The 20,800-nt window shown below is 46.5% G+C and overlaps 1 protein-coding gene across 5 annotated transcripts in view; it reads left to right on the top strand.

The window, feature by feature from the left end:
* The window catches only part of SH3PXD2B (SH3 and PX domains 2B), a 127,994-nt gene that overhangs the window by 11,305 nt on the left and 95,889 nt on the right, over nucleotides 1–20,800 (top strand). For all 5 annotated transcript variants that reach the window (XM_050962576.1, XM_050962579.1, XM_050962577.1 and 2 more), the window contains one exon: nucleotides 11,218–11,298. In XM_050962576.1, coding sequence (XP_050818533.1) covers nucleotides 11,218–11,298 — 81 coding nt within the window. The remainder of the gene's footprint in view (nucleotides 1–11,217; nucleotides 11,299–20,800) is intronic.

Here is a 20,800-nt window from a genome sequence, read left to right as displayed (position 1 = left end):
CCTGTTAGACGTGGTCTCAAGGCAAAACATTTGAAACCATTGGAGCACAGGCTTCCCCCAAAGTTCACGGAGGTTGGACCCATTTTACTTTCTGTCCTAGTCAGTTGTGTGGTGTTAAATAACTGCTATGTCCCACTGCAGTGATCTGGCCATGTCTTTACCTGCCTTTCCCTAGGGACTGAGGCTTAATGTATTAATGTTTGTGAAGTGCTTTTGGGTCCTGAAAGACACCATAGAAATTCAAAGTACTACTAGTTTTGGTTTCCCTATCTGTATATCTTAACAATGACTACCTAAAATACCCTAGCACAACAAAACTGTAAAGGACCAAATTCTGCCTGTGGTTACACAGAGTATGCATATGCTTCAATCAGGAGATGATGTTGCAGCACATGTAGGGATACCTGCGCTAGCTTTGATCAAGTTAGCTTGCTAAATATAGCAGTGTAACCGCAGCAGCACTGGGTTAGTTCCCCAGGTATCTGTGCTCTGGGGGCTAGTTTGTGCTGCTGCTTGAGCTGTCACTGCCACATTGCTATTTTTAGCAAGTCAGCTCAGTCAAAGACATACCCTTTGGAAGTTAATGGGAAAGCTCTGTGCTTGGGTCTAGAAACAGAATTAGTTAGTAGCTTTCATGTTAAATTGCAGTTACAAAATTATTTGGAAGAGACAAGGACATTAAATCTTTGAATCAAGGGTCCTGCCCTGCCTTTCTTTGAGAGAAGAGCTCTATCTTTCATCTGTTCCATGTAGCACTGGGAAATGGGGAAACAAGAGAACCCATATGTTTGACCTCTGTGTGACTCATAGCAAACAAACCAGTGCATGTGTCTTGGGATTGAGGAATCTTTGCCTAAAGGGTGAGGGAAGCCGAGGAAGCAGGGTCTCTGATCAGAGTATGCATGCATATGCTTTTCAGACCAGCTGTTCCTTTTCCTTTCACTCAGACAATGCCTCGCCCCATCTGGTCTATAAAGCAGCAAAATGTGGAGATCTCGCGCTCCTTGGGAGATAACAGGGCATTGGAACAGGGGTGAATCCAAGCAATTAAGTGTTTGATATATAGTCCAGCAGACTCTGGGGCAAGTGGGCAATTAGATTGCTTTCCCTTGTTGGCATGCTGTGGTACTACTCTCTCCATCCTCATCCTCATCACTGTCTTCTCCTACTTCTTACTGTGCTGTGCCCCATCTTCATTCCATGGTCTCCTGATTGCTCCCTACGCCACTATCCTGCAGCATTGACGCTGCTGCTTCCCTATCTCCGGCTAGGTCTAAATTAAACATGAATGTTGAGGATCAAGATGCCCTGCAGTTGTTGCTGGGAAGTATTCCTCTCTGCTCCCCACCGGTGCTGTCTTTGTTTCCTGACCCAGAACGTCTGTGCTTCTCGCTTGCTTGGCTCGTGAAACAGGCTGTGCAGGCACGAGGGAATAGCAAAGCTTCCAAAGCCAGCCAAGCATGCCAGTGAATGGAGCTGTCAGATTGTCTCCCCTCTCCTGGCCTGACGCTGGCCCAGAGAGGGACCTAATGGGCTTCTCAACTGTCCTGCAGCATGAAAGCTAGAGAGATCTCCACTTTCCCCTCCACAGCCCTGCACTCCTGCTGTGGAAAAGGGCTCGGAGACCAGTGGACAGGGGCCAAAAGCAAGCAGCGCACAGCCAAGAATTTTCTTTGTTTCCAGTCACCTCCCTTCTCTTTCTTTTCTCCTTAGAATTTTCCTGCTCCTTCATCTTTTCTGTTAACCCCTGCTCTGTTTTGGTCAGTTCTCTCAGCTGGTTTGGTTCCCCAGCCCCTTGGGATTATTTCTCCCCACTGCTTTCTAGGAGTGCAGAACAAGTCAACATTCCCAGAGATAAGCCTGTAGCATTGTCTTCCTGTGTTTGGGGTGGAGGGAGGCGGTGAAGGAGCTGATCCCTTTTTCATCTGCTGGAGAAAGAGATGTGGATTTTTCCACAGAGGGCTTTATTGTACATAGTGTCTCTCTGGACGTAGGACCACACAGGCTCAAACCCATTTGAAATCATTCTGCAGACAGCTTCTCTCTGATGGAGGTGGTTATATCTGGCTTTGTGTTAGTAACTGTGCTGAGTGTCTGTGGACCGACGCTGACACTCTTACCAGTGGCAGCACCAAACGTCCTAGGAGCCCAATCCAGGAAATTGTATCCCAGGTGTCAGTGGCATTTTCCTGTTTTGTGATGTAAATGATTACTATGCCTCTTGAGTGGCATGGAATGAATTTGGAGGGACTCTGTTCATTCGGCGGCCAGTATTAGACTGTGACAAATCTGCGGTCACCTGTGACGTCAGAGTGTGCAGCACGGTACAGAGCATGGCCACTCAGAATTTCACAGCAGCCATAGGGAGAGAACATTCTCCTCACTGCTTGAAACACACAGGCCCCTATCACTTGAACTCAGGAAGAATCTCCATTAGCAGCATAAGGGCTGTGACTCACAGCTGAGCAGCACTGGTTCTGTGCAGTAGAGGGCAAAAGCCTACTTACACACTGGCCAGTTTGTTCATTACAGTATGGAAGCACGACATTGTAAGAGTCTTGACGAGTGAAGAAAGAAATAGGCACAAGAAACCTCTACTAAGGGCTTTTCTTTACTGCAACGGGTGGCTTAAGTTAGTGCACTCAAGTTACTCCACTCCAGCTAGCTACTGTGAGAGCAACCACACTGAAAAGCTACATTGGAGCTACTTAGTGATTGGATTAGCCGCTGATGAGTTGTAACTCAAGCGGCTGCATCCCTACTGCATTTCTTGCTCCAGCCTCAGCATCACCCCAGCTTCACCCCTCCATGGGCCAGCTAGCTCCAACTAGAGATTTTTGTGTGTGGATGGGAGTCAGGTTAGGGACAAAACGAGAGTCCTACCATCAGCTAACAATGCAGTGAAGATAAGTCCTAAATGTATTGCTGCCCTAAACCTTTCTAATGGACAAGGGAAGAAACACAGTGCTTTGCATTTGGATCTGGCTGCAGGAGTTTGGGGGTGTGAGGCGAGATGTGAGGTTATTCTGATACTGTGTGTGGCACTCAGGGCCAAGTGATCTCTGGTTTTTGGTGCTGATGGAATTACTCTGGCACGCACAAGTGAGGTAGTGATCACTGTCTCCTATAGATGCAGCTGCAAGTCATTGGCATAGAGTGCTAGTCACTTGGACTCTGGGATATCTCAGTGATGGGCACAGTATAAGAGAGAGTAGATTGACTCAGCAGAAATATGCAGTCTCAACAAGTGTCTTCTCTATTAGTAACTGTGTGTGGCTCTAATAAAAGATAAAGGAAGTATCTTTGCCTCTCTCTGAAGAAACCAAGGGTTGTGCCCAAATGGGAGCATAGATGAGGGACACCCAGTTAATTCATGGGCATCTTGTCATGAGCCAGATAATCACACCTAGCATGCATAAAGTAGATCTTAATCCCGCATGTCTACACAGGGACATAGTGAAGACTGCATCCAAGTGGCCTGCTCCTGTTCCCCTCTGAGACCTGTAGTATGAGTTTAGGGACACGAGAACTTCCTAAAATGCAGCTACCCTGAGGCTCTATTTTGGCCCATCGTGTCAAAGGTGAGTTTTACAAGTTGGGGATGTGGGCTTTATGAAAAGCAAGACTCAACCTGAACCCTGTAGGGAGCCATGTCTGTAGCCACCTGACTCTTGGGCACTGTCTAAGAAAGGTACGTCTAAAGGAGAATTCTTGTTACTGGTGCTGTATGTTCTACTGTGACTTCTGTCTTTTGGCTCAGCGCTTGAGAGATCCAGCCTGATACGTGGTGCGTGTGCTTTGTATCTCCTTTTCAGGCTTAGGTGAGGACTCCAGCAGAGACTCCTAGAGTCAAATGTAATGCGTAGTAACTCCAGTGAATGAGTGTAGTTTAGCGTTTTGAGGAGGGACTTGGGAATCAAGATTCCTTGGCTCTATTCTTCATTCAGTCACTAACTCATTGAATGACCTTAAGCAAATCACTTATACTGCCTGTCTCCATTAGCCTCCATTTATAAATTGGGGAACATGTCTCAGGCAATATGAGACTTAATGTTTGTAAAGTGCTTTATGGTCTTCAACTATCTCAGGAGTTCGAGGAATATTAATTATCAAATGGGTAGTTTCTGGTGATGCAAAGATCCTGCTCCAGCTGTCTCTAAAATAATAATCTCAGCTTCAGACAGTGCTCCCTGGGCGTTTAATTTCTTTGAACGTGGGGCTGGGGCTGGGGTTGGGGTGGAACATGCCATGAAGAGACAAAATTTGAACTGAATTCCTGATCAAATGCTAAACTCCCCATTCTCAGTGCTGGACTTTGGGATTGCTTGGCTGCTTCTGATTTTTTCCTTTGGGATTTTCATAGTTACATCCATCCTGCTTTTCTGATGATTCTGTGGCATTTGGAATCAGCTGAGGAAGTTCTCAGTTATTGTGTGATGCTACTTCTGGTGGGTACCATTTCCAGCGGACCTGGTTTTCCTCATTCTTGCTGTATGCTCCCATTGGGGGGAGTGGATCTCTCTCTGGGCTGGAGGAAGGCATTTGATTCACTGTAACTTGCCAGCATGTTTCCCCTCCAGTTGCTGGAATCATTTCTAACATGATATTTGACTGGCAGCGTTCATTGACAGCTCTGTTATGGTTGGCCAAATTCCATTTGCATCTCTCTAGTAACTTGTCATTTTTGGCAGTTCTCGGGGTGGGGTGTGGTGTTTGTTTGTTTTTGTTTGTTTGTTTTTTTTGTGTTCCCACTTTCCGCTGGCATGTTATCGTTTTGAACTCCACCTGGAGGAATACAGAGGGGTGGAAGAGATTGTGTGTGATATGCAGGAGGTCATATGAGAGAGTCTCTGTAGGGACAATCCCGCACTAGTCAGCAGGATGCACAAGATGACTTAATAGGTCTTTTTCCATCTCTCGCTTCTTTGATCAGTTGGAGCAGGCTTGATAGATACAGAAATATCTGTTAGCTGGAAATACTGCCTTAAAGGTTTCTGTTGGCCCAATGTGCCTCTCACTAGTATTGTTCAGTAACTTTTAAGAAGTTGGTACCCTTAACTCTGTGTTCCATGTGAGGTTTGGAGGAGCCAAGTCATAGGTGTGATTGTCAGAGGGACAAGAATCTCATGTCTGTCTTGCTCCATTTTGTGTAAAAGATTATTTAGCATTCAGCACACAATGGAGTGAGAGCAAGCGGAAGATCGGATTAGTTAGGCAAGGATCTGGCTGAGCTCTCTTCTGTAAGGTTCACATCAGCTGTGCTACTGAGTCACTTCAACATACAGTGCTCCTCTGCTTCTGTATTTCAACGAGGTCCCATTGTGCCATGGTAGCAGCCATTGCGACTTCTAAACCCTTTGCAGCCCAGCAAAATCAACATGGAGCGGGAGGGAAGACCTACCTCCCTGTCTTTGGAATGGGGAGTATATCTGAAAAGACAGTCCATGCTGCCTCTACTCTAGAATGGATCTGAGGCCATGAACCATCTTGAGCCTAGAGGTCTCTTCTGTTTATTCATATATAGTGTGTGAGATGCTGTGCACCCACACCATCTGTTCCTCCTCCTGGCAGGGACCTTGTCATGACTGGTGTTGTTACAGATCTCATGGACACAGCCTAGAAGTTCCTTTGCTCTCTTATGGGTCTTGGGGTCCAATTAAGCTGTGGTGTAAGGGGGCACAACTCTCAAAGTCATGCTTGCTTCTAGATTTTTGTGCCTGAGCATCGGACTTAATTGAAGTTTAGCACAGCTGATGTATACAGCGGCCTGGATGGGAGGGTGGTGCTTGTGCTTTCTAGCGATATTGGGTTGAGACTGAGGAAGAATAAGGAATCCTTTTCTAAGAGGAACTGTCAGTTCCCAGGTTTCACAGCATCAGCTAGTTTCTCTCTCCTGTGCACACCCTGCTGTTGGCCTGGGAAGGCCTGTAAATATTTAGATCACTGGGACTATTACTCTTGGCTGCTGGCCATTGCACGTGGTGCAGCCCCCTTCTGGTTTCCTCGCTGTTTGCTCTAGTCTCCCCACCCCTCTAGGAAATGAGCAAGTTGGAATTGAGCTTTGGACTTTCCCCCCTCCTCTCTGCTGCTTAGCCCAGCTGTGCTTGTCACTCTGGGATGGAGCATTTTGGGTGCGTGCAGAGAAATAGAGGAGAGCTAGTTGCAGTTCCAGTAAGACCGCTTCTTGAGGAGCCTCTGTTTCCATTGGGAAAGAGGTGGTGCTAGTTTTGATATCCTGTTTTCATAGGATCATAGAAATTAGGTCTGGAGAAGACCTATTAAGTAATTCCATCTACTTCCGCACCCCAACAAGCCAGGGCAGGGCTGTCCTTACTGAACATTTTCCACTGAGTTGAGTTGTCCGCATCCCTCTCTTCTGTTCCTCGCATGGCACTGTTGGTGACTTCACTGTGGCTGAGATCGAATCCACTCAGACTTCTCCTTGTGGGCATGTGAATTCTGTGGACCTAGAACTTGCATCCTCTGTCCAGCACCAGTCACCTCCGGTTACAAAAATTTCTTCCAGTTGGATGACGCACACTGTGAGGAGGTGCCACACCAACACCATTTAGCCCTGAACTGTGGGCTTTAGGGTGAGATTTTTTTTTTGAAGATATTTAGGCACTTGGTGGGATTTTTCAAAAGTGCTTAAGCAGGGTAGACTCTGAACTGACATTAATTTCAATTGGAGTTTTGCAAATCCTACTAGGTGCCTAAATACCTTTGAAAATCTGGTTGTTAGTGGCCTCATTACCATAAGAGACAGCTGGATGTCTACTTTCTGGTCTGGTTTTCTTGTCCTCTGGGCCAGCAGGGGCTGATATAGATAGATGCTGAGCATAGCCCACAGGAGGGGTATAAGGTAGGGTCTGAAGAGAGTAACATGCATTTCTCAGCTAAGAGAATGTGTCAGCAACATGGGACCCTTGGCATGAAGGGGGAAATATTCACAAGGGAAGAGCTCTAAAGCCATCTCCCTGCTGGGAAGCTGATGAAGCAGCATTTTCCACAGATATTTAGAATTTTCTTTTCCTGCAAATTGTTGGTTGAACTGGGGGCAGGGGTTGCCATGTAGGACTGTCCTGCTATTAAATGGAATGTGTAAACTTCAGTTATACAGGTATGTCCAGTAAGATTAGCACCTAAACAAAACAAGGGAATTGGGGAGTAGGGAAAAATATTGCTATCCTCTTAATTGCAAAGCCTTCAGCTCCCTCACCCACCCAAACCTCTTGGCTTATCTCCCCTCTGAGTTTTAAATTCACTTGGGCTCTAGTAAATTGCTTTGCATGACCTGATTAACATCCCAGTGAAATAACTGTTGACTCCAGAATAAAGGCAGGATAGGAATAAACAATGGAGAAAAATTGGCTTTTCCTCCTGCCCCACTGGCAGGCTTTCTCCAGGCAGGCAGCCAGCAGTGATATAACGCTGTGAAATGCTGTGGAATGGATGTGAGCAGGGATATTAGCAGAGCCTCCAACCTAAATGATGTCATACTGGCTGCCTTGCAGACCCTGGTGGGAAGCTAAAAGCAGCTTGCAAGTGCTCTGGAGGAGGCTTAACGCTTTATTGGCCAGAGAGATGCATGCTGTGTTCTGATTTTGTTCAAGTTGGATGGCACTGACCAGTGAAAGGTGCTCACTGCAATGTACTGGCTGGTAGACTGGAACTGAGAGTTGTAAGGGGAAAGCACTCTTTTTTTTTTCCTTGGATGTGGGGAGAGACCTGCACAAAGGATTACCTAGACCAGTGGTTCCCCAATGTTTTTCATCTGGCACCCGCCAGACGACGAGCCACGGAGGATCCGCTGAAATTCCACCGACCAGCGGCAACATCAATAGGCATCGCTGCCAAAATGCTGCGACGCCGCCTCAGGATGACGCAGCTTGTTGGCAGCATTTTGGCGGATGCTCATCTGCCGGCCCGTACACAGGTGCACTTAGATGCCCCGGCGGGCACCATGGCGCCCGCGGGCACCACGTTGGGGACCCCTGACCTAGACGTTGTGAACCTATGTTGACCAATCTGAGTCCATCAAGACCTTTATAGCTGGCACAGATTCTGCATTCTAGGGCCACTCAGCTCTTCATGGTATCACCACAGGTGAAACTTGGTTGCTCAAGTCCAGTGGTTCTCAACCACAGGTACGTGTACTTTTGGAGTTATGCAGAGGTCTTCCATGGGGTACGTCAGCTCATCTAGATATTTACCTAGTTTTACAACAGGCTACATAAAATGCACTAGAGAAGTCAGTACGAACTAAAATTTCATACAGACAATGACTTGTTTGTACTGCTCTATAGACTATACACTGAAAAATAAGTACAATATTTGTATTCCAGTTGATTTATTTTATAATTGTGTGGTAAAAATGAGAAAGTACACAATTTTTCAGTAATAGTGTGCTGTGATGCTTTTAAAAATTTTTTTCCTGATTTTTGTAAGGAAGTTGTTTAAGTGAGGTGAAACTTTGGGGTACAAATCAGACTCCTGAAAGGTGTACAGTAGTCTGGGAAGGTTGAGGGCCACCAGGGGCGGCTCCAGGCCCCAGCAGGCCAAGCGTGTGCTTGGAGTGGCATGCCGCAGGGGACGCTCTGCTGGTCACCAGGAGGGCGGCAGGGAGGGTGCCTTAGGCGGCATGCCTGCGGAGGTCCCGCTGGTCCCGCGGCTCCGGTGGACCTCCCGCAGGACCTCAAAGCTGCGGGACCAGCGGACTCTCCGCAGGCACGCCTGCGGGAGGTCCACCGGAGCCGCAGGACCAGAGGGCCCTCCGCAGGCACGCCTGTGGGAGGTCCACCGGAGCCGTGGGACTGGTGAGCGGCAGAGCACCCCCCGTGGCATGTCGCCTTGCTTGGGGTGGTGAAATGTCTAGAGCTGCACCTGAGGGCCACTGCTAGTGTAGTCCATAAATTTAGACACTATTTTCAGGTTCTGATTCCATCCAGTAAGGGGCATTGGTGCTGATAACATGCTACCCAATTCATTAGTGTATAGAGGAGGGAAGGAGAAGTCGGTTAAATTTTGGGTTGATCATCTGTGACTTTTTTTCTTAAAAATGCATTGGAGTGAAATCCCATATCTGGAGAACATGAGGAAGACTCCTCAGGCAGCATCATTTAATTCCATTATTTGTCTTCCTTCAGCCACAGCAGATGAATCAAAATTGCTTATTTTTTTGCATTCATTACCAATTAAAAACCTGTGGATCATCACCAGCACCTTGAATAACCTACAATTACAGGAATTAATTACAGATTGCTTTATAGAACAAGAAGATAACTGACCTAAAACAAGTTAAAAGTAAACCAAACCTCAAGGCATTCAGAGCCATTAGAGGAAATGCAGAGCGATCTCTGAACTTGCTGGGATCATGAGAACTCAACAGGCTACAACTCTGTGCTGTACCATTTCTCCCCCCACCCCCCGGAATTCTGCGCCACTGCACGTGCACAGAATTTATGTCCCCCACAGATTTCTTTACTTCCCTTCAGAAAAATGAATTTCTGATAGGGAAGCAAGGGGAGGTCACAAGAGTGGTCGTGCAGCCCTCCCCAGCAGTATGTTTTGGGTGCCCAGGGCAGCTGGCAGAGAGGTAAATCACTGTGGGGCAGGAGGGCGGGATTGGGGAAGACCCAGCTGGTGGCTCCTACCCTGTGCCAGGCTCAGCTGCTAGTCCCGGCTGGGCTGGGGAGGACAGGACTTCCTTTTTCCCTGCACGGCATCTGGGGCCAGTTCAGACCCACTCCCAGATTTCTCTCCCGGTTGCAGGAAGCTCTGCAAGCTCCTCCCCCCCCCCGCCCCACTTCCTGCACCCATTGCTCCTCAGTTGCAGGGAGAGGGATTCCTGTACAGGGAGCTGCTCCCACATCTGCCCAACCCCCATGCATCCAGACCCCCTCATACCCAGACCCTCCTGCCAAACTTCACCCCTTGCCCCTGATGAGCCCCACTCCCCCTGCACCTGGACCACCCCAATGAGTCACCTGCACCTGGATCCCTACCCAACCAAGCCCCAGCCAACTACATCTGGATCCCCACCCCACTGAGCCCTATTCCCCCACCATCTGGACCCCCCACTGAGCCTGCTGTACCCAGAACTCCCTGCCAAGCTCTATACCCCCCCCACATCCAGACCACCCCCCACCTCTCAGCCTCAGCCATCTTCACCTGGGCCCCCTCTGCAGAGTGCTGTTACTGTTGTACCCAGATCCCCACACACACTTGGATTCCCCCGCTGAGCCACCCACAGAAACCTCTCAACCCACCCCTGCATCCCTCCGCACTTTGATCCTGTCTTGCTGAGCCTGCCTGCCCACACAGAGGGGCAGGGCCCTGGGGTGTTTCTGGAGCAGGCTGGGTCCTTGCACTGTGTTAGGATTGGGTGCAGCCTCACCATTGAGTCCGTGTCCTGGGGCAGGGGGAGCTGCACAATGATCTCCCGCCTCTGTGCTGCCAGTGGCCTGTGCTCCCCACTGCTGTGCTGGAGCCTCTACATTTATTAGACAATTAAATTTGCAGTATTTTGCAGAATTTTTAAATATTGTGTGCAAAACTTTTTGGTGCAGAATACTCTCAGGAGTAATCATTTAGTGCACTAAGAATATTCCTACATACCATTTTGGAGTTCACAGGAGCAAGCCTACCAGCCCAGATCAGGAAACTTGGGCTAGTGAGGCTCGTGCTAGTACACTAAAAAGCGTTGTGTAAACAGCACTTTGAAGCTGTGGCTGGAGCTGGAGTTCAGGCTTCAAAGCCTAGAGAGGTGGGTGTAGACGTGTCCTTTTGACCATGCTTGGGATGATGGTGTAGCTACTAACTGTTGACCTGTCTGGTGGTGACGTGACTTTGTTTTATTTTGTGTTTGATGTTTATGTGATCTTACAGAACTGTTGAAATCTCTTCAGTGACTAATGCCCATGTGTGCCACTAGTGAACCATCTGGGTCACAACTGTGAACTGAACATTTTGTTCTCTGTAGTGTCTTTTTGGATAAAGTTTTCATTAAGCTCCATTGCAGGAAAGGACTTGAAGCACATGTTTAACTTCAGTGAGACCAAAGTGTGTGCTTAAGTCCTTTATTAATAGAGATGCTTTATTGTGTTGGGATCTACCAGTGGGACTCTGGAAGCTGCCCTGACTTCCAATATTATAGGAATGGTGCAGGTTGTCCTATCAATGTCATTCTTCTCTAATCTCCTTCTCTGTCCCCCACAGGTGTATATAATCAAAGTCATGTGGTCCAGTGGTTCCACAGAAGTCATTTATCGACGATACAGCAAGTTCTTTGATCTGCAGGTAAGAGTCTTGCCATCCCTTGTGTTTTTGATTTTGAGGTTCCCATACAAGGACATATAGGTTATTCTACATTTTTGTATTCCTTTTTTGCATTATACAAAGATTTGTCATGTTTTAATTTAGGAGTCTAATATGTGTCTTGTGTAAATATTACATTTAAAAAGAACCCTTGAAAACCAAGCCATTGTCTAGACTGCCTTGTAGCTGAACTGTGCAGAGTTGCTTATACAATTTCATCTGTTGGTTAAAGTGGCTAAGAAACAACAGACAGAGGGTTAGGGAGACACTCCTAATTTTATGACAGATGCCCTGTAGCTTCTGCATGTACCAATATTGTCTTTCTAATGTTTCCCTCATTAGATGTCTGATGTACAGAGATAATAGCTCTTACCTACCAGAAGTCCATATAACATTGTTCAGTCTGGGGATATCATCCTTTCAGTGTCTAAACTTCAGTTTCCTCTCTCAGGCCTCTTGCTGCTATTTGGGGAGAGCTAAGGTCACTTGCTGAACTTTATCAGGAATCCAGTTCTAAAGGGAGAACATTCTAAAGATTAACGTTGCTTCTCAGTGCCTTTTCAGGATTCTGAATTGAGACCGTAATTCGCTCCAGCCCTGTTCAGGGTGAATGTTCACTCTGGATGAATGGAAAGCTCATGTCTTTGCCTTCTCTACCACCTTTATGTCCTTCATTGACCAACTGTGGATGCTAAACACCATTCTTCATAATCTGTGGCTGTCTCCTTGTGACTTGGACTACGAGGTCCCTGTCCATTTTTGACTGATGCAATGTCTTCCCATAGAAATTGCATCTGACGAGGTGAAAGCCTATGCTCCAATTTGTCTGTTAGTCTCTAAGGTGCCACAGGACTTTTTGTTGCTTTCCATAGAAATGGTTACCATATCCTAAATGGAGGCTTTTGGGAATGTGACTGAATTAACAGATTTCAGATGGGGTGTGTTTGCACTGTGATTTCCAGCTTGGGTAGACATACCTGCACTAGCTCTGATTTAGTGTGTTACAAATAGGAGTGTAGCTTAAGCAGCATGAGCAACAGGGCAACTAACCCATCCCATTGTCCATACTGCCACAGCTACACTGCTATTTGTAACACACAGAGTACATACCTAGGCTTTCAGACAGGATTGTACTCGGGGCAGCTCGGCAACAGATGGACCTTGTTGTCACAGCTACACTGCTGTTTTTAGGATGCCAGCTCAATCAGCATTGGAAATAGGCTTAGTCTGAACGGGGAGCAGGAAAATGATTCTCAAGTGGCAGTTTTTTTGTTTTGTTTTTTTATATAGATATATATCCATGTGAACATGTTGGGAGCCTCCTTTGGAAGTAGAGGAGGATTGAGATAAGAACAGCCATACTGGGTCGGACCATTGGTCCAACTCGACCAGTGTCCTGTCTTCCGAAGCAGGGCCAGATTAACCAGCAGGCTAATAAGGCTCTAGCCTTAGGCCCTACTGGTCAGGCAGAGGGTGTGGCTGGGACAAGGTGAGGGGGAGCAAGCTTGCTCACACAGCTGTGCTGGAGCATTCCTGCCAGCAGGAAAGGCAAAGCAACTCGCTGTGGCTTGGAAGGAGCTCAGGCGAGCTGGCAGTCCGCTGCTTTGGTCCCTCCTGTCTGCATCTCCCAGTGCTGCAGGAACACACTGTCAGGTATCCGGTTAACACTGGTGACCGGACACAAAAAATCAAGTTACCATGGGAACCCATAACAGCCACACCTGGTGGCATTGTCTCCCCACCCAGCACCCCCATCCCTGATTTATCTGGAGCTCTGATTAGCTGTCAGGGAAGGAGGAAGCTCCCTCTGTCCCTCTCCTTGGCTGAGTCTGGCAGGCAGCTCCAGGAGGCTGCCTCCTGGGTCCTAGTGACCGTTACCTTCTATGTGTGTGTACTGGGTCCCATTTCTGGATAACTGGTGAGTGCCTGTGTGAGGGGAGGGCAGGGCAAGGGGTTGGCAGGGGAAGAGGCAGTACCAGAGCAGTAGGGTTGGAAGCTTGCACATAACCTGCGTGCGGACGCTATCCAGCTCCAACCAGAACTATTGCCCCTCCCACGTATAAGGAATGAATTCCCACACATTTGTAGGAAAAACAAAACATCCCATTCTGGATACCAGTACTTTAACTTTTACAGTACCTTCCATTGAGGGGCTTCAGATTTGATGCACCATGTTCAATACTGTATTGAACTGTACTAAAAATCAAAGGAATCCAATTTTTTTTCTTTGGTGTATTCTTCTGTACTGGGATGCACAAGCAACTAAGTTCTTTCCTTATGCTCAGCCTACTGCCACTGGCCAACACATCTTTGTACTTTTAAGGGGTTGCAAAAGCACTGGAGGAAGCTCAACACACAATGTTGTAGGTTTCTGCATCCCCTCTCCCTCAAGGATTTTAAATCCACTTCTTAGCAGGCTATGAGAGAGAGAAACTGACTGAATAGGCTAAAGCAGGGGTAGGCAACCTATGGCAAGTGTGCCAAAGGCATCACACGAGCTGATTTTCAGTGGCACTCACACTGCCCGGGTCCTGGCCACCGGTCCGGGGGGCTCTATATTTTAATTTACTTTTCAATGAAGCTTCCTAAACCTTTTAAAAACCTTCTTTACTTTACATACAACAATAGTTTAGTTATCTATAATAGACTTATAGAAAGAGATCTTCTTAAAATGTATGACTGGCACATGAAACCTTAAATTAGAGTGCATAACTGAAGACTCGGCACACCACTTCTGAAAGGTTGCTGACCCGTGGGCTAGAGGCAGGTTCTGTTCATCTGCTGGTTCTCTAGCAGTTCAATCCATTATAAAAATACCTCACATTCGATTTATTTTGAGTTTCATTCCAAAACTTTAAGCTAAATAAACCTAAAGTTAGTCCTCATTTTTCTGCCCAAACTCAAACTAACTTCTTTCCCAAGTGGAAAATGTTGGGTAAGCCTGGAATGTGTGTGATTTGAGAAGGGAATGAGAACACAGGCCAATTCCTGCTGATAATTACACTTTTGTGTAGCCTTATCAATTTCAGGCAGAACAGATTTTTGCACAAGAATACAGTTTTTTGGTGGTCCCTTCTGCTTTTTCACACCTGATATAAGCAGAATCTCATTCACTTTCCTCCCCTAAACTCTGAGCACTTAAGGAGAAGGAGGGGAAAAAAAGGCAGTCTACTTGATTTACACATGCAAGCGAAACAGGAAGCTCTCCCTTCATTCTACACCAGGCCTGATGGAACAAGGGTGTCACTACAAAAGCCTTGGTTGGACTGTTCTTTTGAAAGATCCAATATGTAATTCATACTTGGGCCCTTCCCTCTCATTAGCCTTAGGCCCTCATAACCTTAATCCAGCCCTGTTCCAAAGTGGCCAATGCCAGATACTTCAGAGGGAATGAACAGAACAGGTAATCATCAAGTGATGCATCCCCTGTCATCCACTCCCAGATTCTGGCAGTCAGAGGCTAGGGAAATCCCGAACTTATAGTTGTGTCCCTGACCATCTTGGCTAACAGCCAATGATGAACATATCTAATTATTTTCTGAACCCCGTTATAGTTTCGGCCTTCATAATATCCCATGACAATGAATTCCATAAGTTGACTATGTGTTGGAGCCAAATCCTGCTACAAACCCCGGTGCTAACTGTCCACCTATCTATTCAAGGGACACCATCATAGGGCCTAACCACATCAGCCACACCATCCAGGGCTCGTTCACCTGCACATCTACCAATGTGATATATGCCATCATGTGCCAGCAATGCCCTTTGCCATGTACATTGGCCAAATTGGACAGTCTCTACAGAAAAGAATAAATGGACACAAATCTGACATCAGGAATCCTAACATTCAAAACCCAGTAGGAGAACACTTCAGGCTCTCTGGTCACTCAATAACAGACCTAAAAGTGGCAATTCTTCAACAACAAAAACTTCAAAACCAGACTCCACCGTGAAGCAAATGCACAGCTGCTGGTGTATACAGGGGTTAAACTGTGGGCTGCTGTTTGCGTAACCAAGGAAATACCAAAGTAAATAAACAGGGAACAGCTGTTAGGCAGGAAACCCTGTGTAGGAGCCCAGTCACTTCCTTCATTTCACCCTCTCGTCTTTCATTGGTGCTCGAAGACCCAGCTCCCTGCCAAACCCAAGCAGATGTGGCCATCTCTTCAACTCAGGTGGGCATGGAATGGCATAGGAGAAGCGCAGTGTCTTCAGAGTTCTCATTAGCCAATCTGTCACTGCCACCCACCTTGTTTCCCTTTTCTTTAGTAGCTTGTCTTGCATTCTTATTTGTAACCTGGATGTGAAGTAATGGTGGTGAAGGGTCACTCTCTTCCCCTGCATTGAGATCGCAACTAGAGCTGTGTGACCTCTTTTCCCCCCACCCCCAGGCCGCTCCAGGGGTGAAGAACAGTGCAGTTACAAAAGTATGGGGTGGGGATTAAAGCTCGCCTTTTGGAAAGGGGAGGGAAACAAAAACTGCCTTCCCCACGCACCAATAACTCCTTTTTACTTCTGCGGAATCAAGTGTGATTTTTCCTTCCTTCCCTATTATCTCTCACACTTCCTGGTGTTCTTATTTTTAAACCCATGGTGTTGTGGAAATTAGCTTTAAAGGAGAGGAGTGGAAGACACTCTGCTAACACTGTGAAAGACATGGGTTTATGTTTTCTAAGTGGGCCCAAGGTTTCCTGATCTATCTCATAGTAAGACCTGTGTCATTGTTTAACTTTTGCCAGATGTCTGGGCAGAAATTTTGTTTGCTGAGTGTCTAGAACAGGTTGAATTTTTTTTGGTAAAATTTCAGCAAAATAGTTCAGCTGTTTCTGAGAATGAGGCTAGGGAAAAATGTTTTGTCCATACTAAAAAATGGTGACAACCTTTTCTTTTGAAAAGCTGTTCCTTTTCTCCCCCTGGCCCCCACCAATTCTTTGAGCAGCAATTTTAAATTTGGGGCGGGGGGGGAGGAGAGGGGTGATTTGTCTTTTGTCATTCCAATGAAAATCCACCCAGATGTTGGCCGAGTGATAAGCCTTTAGGGGAAAAAAATCAGTTTGCACATGTTCCGTGGAGACTTGCTATCGGTGATGAGACCTCAGCTGGAGTACTGTTTCCAATTCCGGGCACCACACTTTAGGAAATATGTGGACAATTGGAAAGAGTTCAGAGGAGAGCAACAAAAATGATAAAAGGTTGAGAAAACCTGACCTATGCGGAAAGATTTAAAAAAACTGGGCATATTTAGACTTGAGAGGAACCTGATATGTTAAGGATTGTTATAAAGAGGACAGTGATCAATTGTTGTCCTACCTTCAGCGAAGATGGAGAAGATGTAATGGATTTTGTCTGCTACAAGATATTAGGAAAAACTTTTTTTAAGTCTTAAGGGCAGTTAAGCACTGGAGTAGGCTTCCATCAGAGGTTGTGGAATCCCTATCGCTGGAAGTTTTCACGAGCAGGGTCAACACACACTTGTCAGGGATGGTGTAGCTTTACTTGGTCTTGCCTCAGCGCCTGGACTTGATGACTTCTCAAAATCCCTTTCAGCCCTCCATTTCTTTGATTCCTCCGAGATTCCGCCCACACTGGGCGTGCTCCAGCCCAGGGCCAAACAAGACTTTTTTTTTTTTTTTTTTTTTTTTTTTCCCCTGCAGTTGCAACTCTGGGCTGCTGCAAGTCCAGGAACCTGAACTGAGAGCCAGGCAGCTGTCTTTCTTGTTCTTTCAATGATCACCATTCTGATGCCCAGGCAACATGGAGGAAGCTATCTGATTTTAAATACAGAGAAGACAATAACTGGGAGGGGGAAGAGAGGGAGGGTGTGAAAAAGGGAAGAGAGACAGATCTCCTTCCACACTCCTTCCCCTTGTCAGAACTGGTACTACTGGCTGAGCAAAGGGTGAGGGACTGAGATTGGGTGAAGAGTCTGGGGAGGGAAATTTGTTGCTCAAAGCCAGTGGGGAATATGGGTGGCGTGTAGCAACTGAAGGCCAGTGTTGGGGGAGACAGATCAGATAAGGGAGCTGGGGGGAAATGAGAAAAGTGAGGTGTGGAGACTGGGACAAGGAGTCAGAGGTAGGAAAGAAACAGGACTGGGATGAGGACAAGTTGGAGCTGGTGGGACTGAAAGGGGCCCTGCTTGGAAGGGGGAATGGGCAGAAGAGTCTGTGCCCACTAGAGCACATCCCTTCCGGAGCAGGGCATGGAACCCAAGGTTCCTGAGTCTCACCATTCCTCTGCTGTCTGCAAGTATCTGTGAAACCCACTTGTAAATAAGTGTCTCGTAGATCCACACTAACGGGCTACACAGAGCATGGCAGTCTGCTCCTGCTATCAGTTATTCCATTCGCGCAAGTCCCGAGGTCTTTGTGATGAATGTAAAGGTTCAGAATAAGCTGATGTGTGAGTGAGGCCTTTAATGAACCTTTTGATCTGTTCTCTGCTCCCATCCCAACACCACCCACTTCTTCATTCCTATAAACAAATTTCCACTGCTGCTGCTTTAGCAGCATGAATTGTTGAGAAGCACTCACTCATGAGTACAACATATCCTGTTCTCTTCTCCCTGCCAGTAGCATGCATGGTAGCAAGGCAGATGATGCTCTGGAGAAGGATGATTATGATATATCCTTGGGTTACTGACAACTTCAAGGATTGGTGGCTATGTTTGGGTCTCTCCCTCTCCCAGAAAACAAAACAGCACTACATGAAAGCTTCCTAAAAGAAGCTGGGGAGGCAGAGTCTCTTGAACTTCTAGCAACCTTATGTGAATTCCTCATGTAGCTTGAGAGAGAGAGCGGTTTTCAAAGCCTTCTTTCAGGAGAGCGCTGAAGTGTTATGCTGAGTAGGGACGCTTTCCTGAATCAGGGCCCAAATGCCCAGGAGTAATTAGGTGGGTATCCGCTCTGAGAGTATAGCTGGATGTTTTCAGGGGAAATGGTGCCTCAGTCCCTGTGTGCCAGCACTCACACTGTCTACTAGCTCCCAGGAAAAGTCCTTGCTGGTTATATGGGTTGAACACTCGGTGTAGGGTTTTGGGGTTTTTTTGTTTTCGTCTTGTCAGCTTCATTAGACATGTTGACCAGTGATCCACATCTATCATGTATCTATCAAATTAAAACTTAACTAGAATTCCCCACAGTCTCAAATCTGCCTTTTTTGGCCAGAGGAATGGTTTTCTTCAAACAGGATTGAGGTTCCTATTGTAGCACTTGGTGCACCAGATGTGAGCTATTGGGGGCAGAGGGACTTTGTTCCCAGGAAATACAGGCAACAACACAGAAGCTTGTAATGGTGCCAGTGGTATTTGAGACACTAATCAAGGTTGGCAGACATGGTGGTGGAAACTTTTAACAGGCATGAAGAATGGCAACCAGATATCTAAATGGTTGTCTTTTGTATACCACGGCAGAAGGATTTATATCTAAATGTGCCCATGAGGTATTCCTCCAGCACTGCATTCTGGAGAAGCTCCAGCCCACTTTTTTTTTTCTTTCCAGTTATCACAGAATTTCCATTAGATGTTGAATTACGGAGGACCTAATGAAAACTTAAAAGATCCTTTTTAAAGAACCCTATTGAAACTGCTGACTCATAAGTCCTATAGGAAGCAAGTTCACTGGTTTGAAATAAGTATTGGTTTGCATCTTGTTTCCAAGAAAACCAAGCAACTTTCTTCCTTTATTATGGATTCATGAGCAAAGCCGGAGGTCAGAGGGCTTTAATTGTTCTAGTGTAGTTCTATTCTGAATAGGGCTTCCCTTCTAACATGAGTAGGTGAGATAGCGAGTCAGTGTCCTAGCCTCCTAGCTGTAAAATTTTTTTCTGGGATGCAGTTAAATGCCATGAGAAGCCAACCTGTAATTACTGTGAGTAGGAAATACTTTCCCCAGGGGCAGGTTATCCCATAACTTCCTGCTGCAGGGCTCTTGATACTTCTGAGGAAGCAGCTCGTGCTTGTCACTGCCAGAGACAGAGTACAGCACCAGACAGACCTTAGGTCTGATCCAATACGATGCCTCATATGTATTAAGATCTAATTCAGAGGGCAAGGGAAGGAAAAAGTTTGTAGTCCAGATTGTACAGTTAAAATGGGGGAGGGGCCAAGGGTGGATAAAATTCGAGGATTTAGGCAAACTTTGGAAATCTTTTTGGCTCCAATACTCACTCCACTTTGTCTGCTTCAAAGTGTTTTTCCTGGTTCGCCATGTGTCTGTACACTTCAATCCTTTTTAAGCTCCTAACTGGAAACTTGCAAAGCTGACCCACCTGGAGCTATTTCAGCTTGGAGCAAGTACCGTAGCCTGCAGGCCAACAGATTCATATTTTAAAAAATGAGGTGGTTGAAGTGATGCCTATGCTTATGAAAGAGTTGGCCAATGGCAGTGGGCCTACACAGTCGTCTGTATGGCAAGGCTGGATCAGCCCTCGCAGGGGCACTCTTCAGCTGCATGTAAGCACATCAAGGAAAAAAAAGTATATTACATCTTTGAAAATTCATCTGCAGTATTTTGATGAAATGCTACATTAAAAGTGGCCCAGAGCTGCTCACTGGCACAGGAGGAGAGTTCTCCTTGTCATCCCATCACATGTGTTAGATTCTTGAAATAGTAAAATGAAACTCATGTTCTGGGCACTAGCTCGAGGGAATGATGTAGTGGGCAGTGCCCTTCCCCTCCCGATTCCCCTGTGTCTGTGCTACTTCTCCCTCTCCATTCAATAGTACTTTCGGCACCATTTGTCTGGGAATCTCCTAGTACTTTACAAAGTTGTAGAAAGTGAGGAGCACAGTTGTGAAGGGTTGTGCCCAAAGCTGAACAAGTCTCTATCAGTCAGAAAAAGAATCCAGTTCTTCTCACTCTTGATTTCCTGCTCTAACCACTAGACCATGCCACCATCACAACTGTTAGAACAAGTGGGGCATGATGGTGGCAGTTTATGCTGGGCTTTGGCTGAGCATTCCTGGATGCTTCGCATCAATAGGTCTGTCCTGAGGGGGAAATACATGTCTTCTTGCATCTTGAAACTGCTAATAGACTCTTTCAGTAGCATAGTTTGGAAGAAGGAAAATAGTTTTATATTTCACCAGTTCACCCTTCTTTCCCCCCCCCCCCGGGTTTATTGAGTTCAACTAAATTGCAGACTGTCAAGTCAGAGTATTGCCATTTGTGCAGTGTGTGATGTAACCCAATCAGCAGGATATGTATCCTGTGAGGCGGCAGATCATAGAAGCCAAGCAATGATATGACCTGAAGCAAGAAAATCCCAACTACATCTGTCATGGTATAATTCCCCACTCTGCACCAAATGATGGGGTACCAGCATGAATTCCTCTAAGCTCAATTACCAGCTTAGTACTTGTAGAGCTGCCACCAACCAGGAATTCCAGTGCCTGGTACACTCTGGTTCCCCCAAAACCTGGCCCGGGGACCCCCAAGACCCAGTCCCTCTGGATCTTAACACAAGGAAAGTAAACCCTTTCCCC

This window comes from Gopherus flavomarginatus, chromosome 7, assembly GCF_025201925.1.
Source record: "Gopherus flavomarginatus isolate rGopFla2 chromosome 7, rGopFla2.mat.asm, whole genome shotgun sequence".
Taxonomy (NCBI): Eukaryota; Metazoa; Chordata; order Testudines; family Testudinidae; genus Gopherus; species Gopherus flavomarginatus.
The sequence above is the reverse complement of the archived record's forward strand: the minus strand, read 5'-3'. Positions and strand labels throughout refer to the sequence as shown.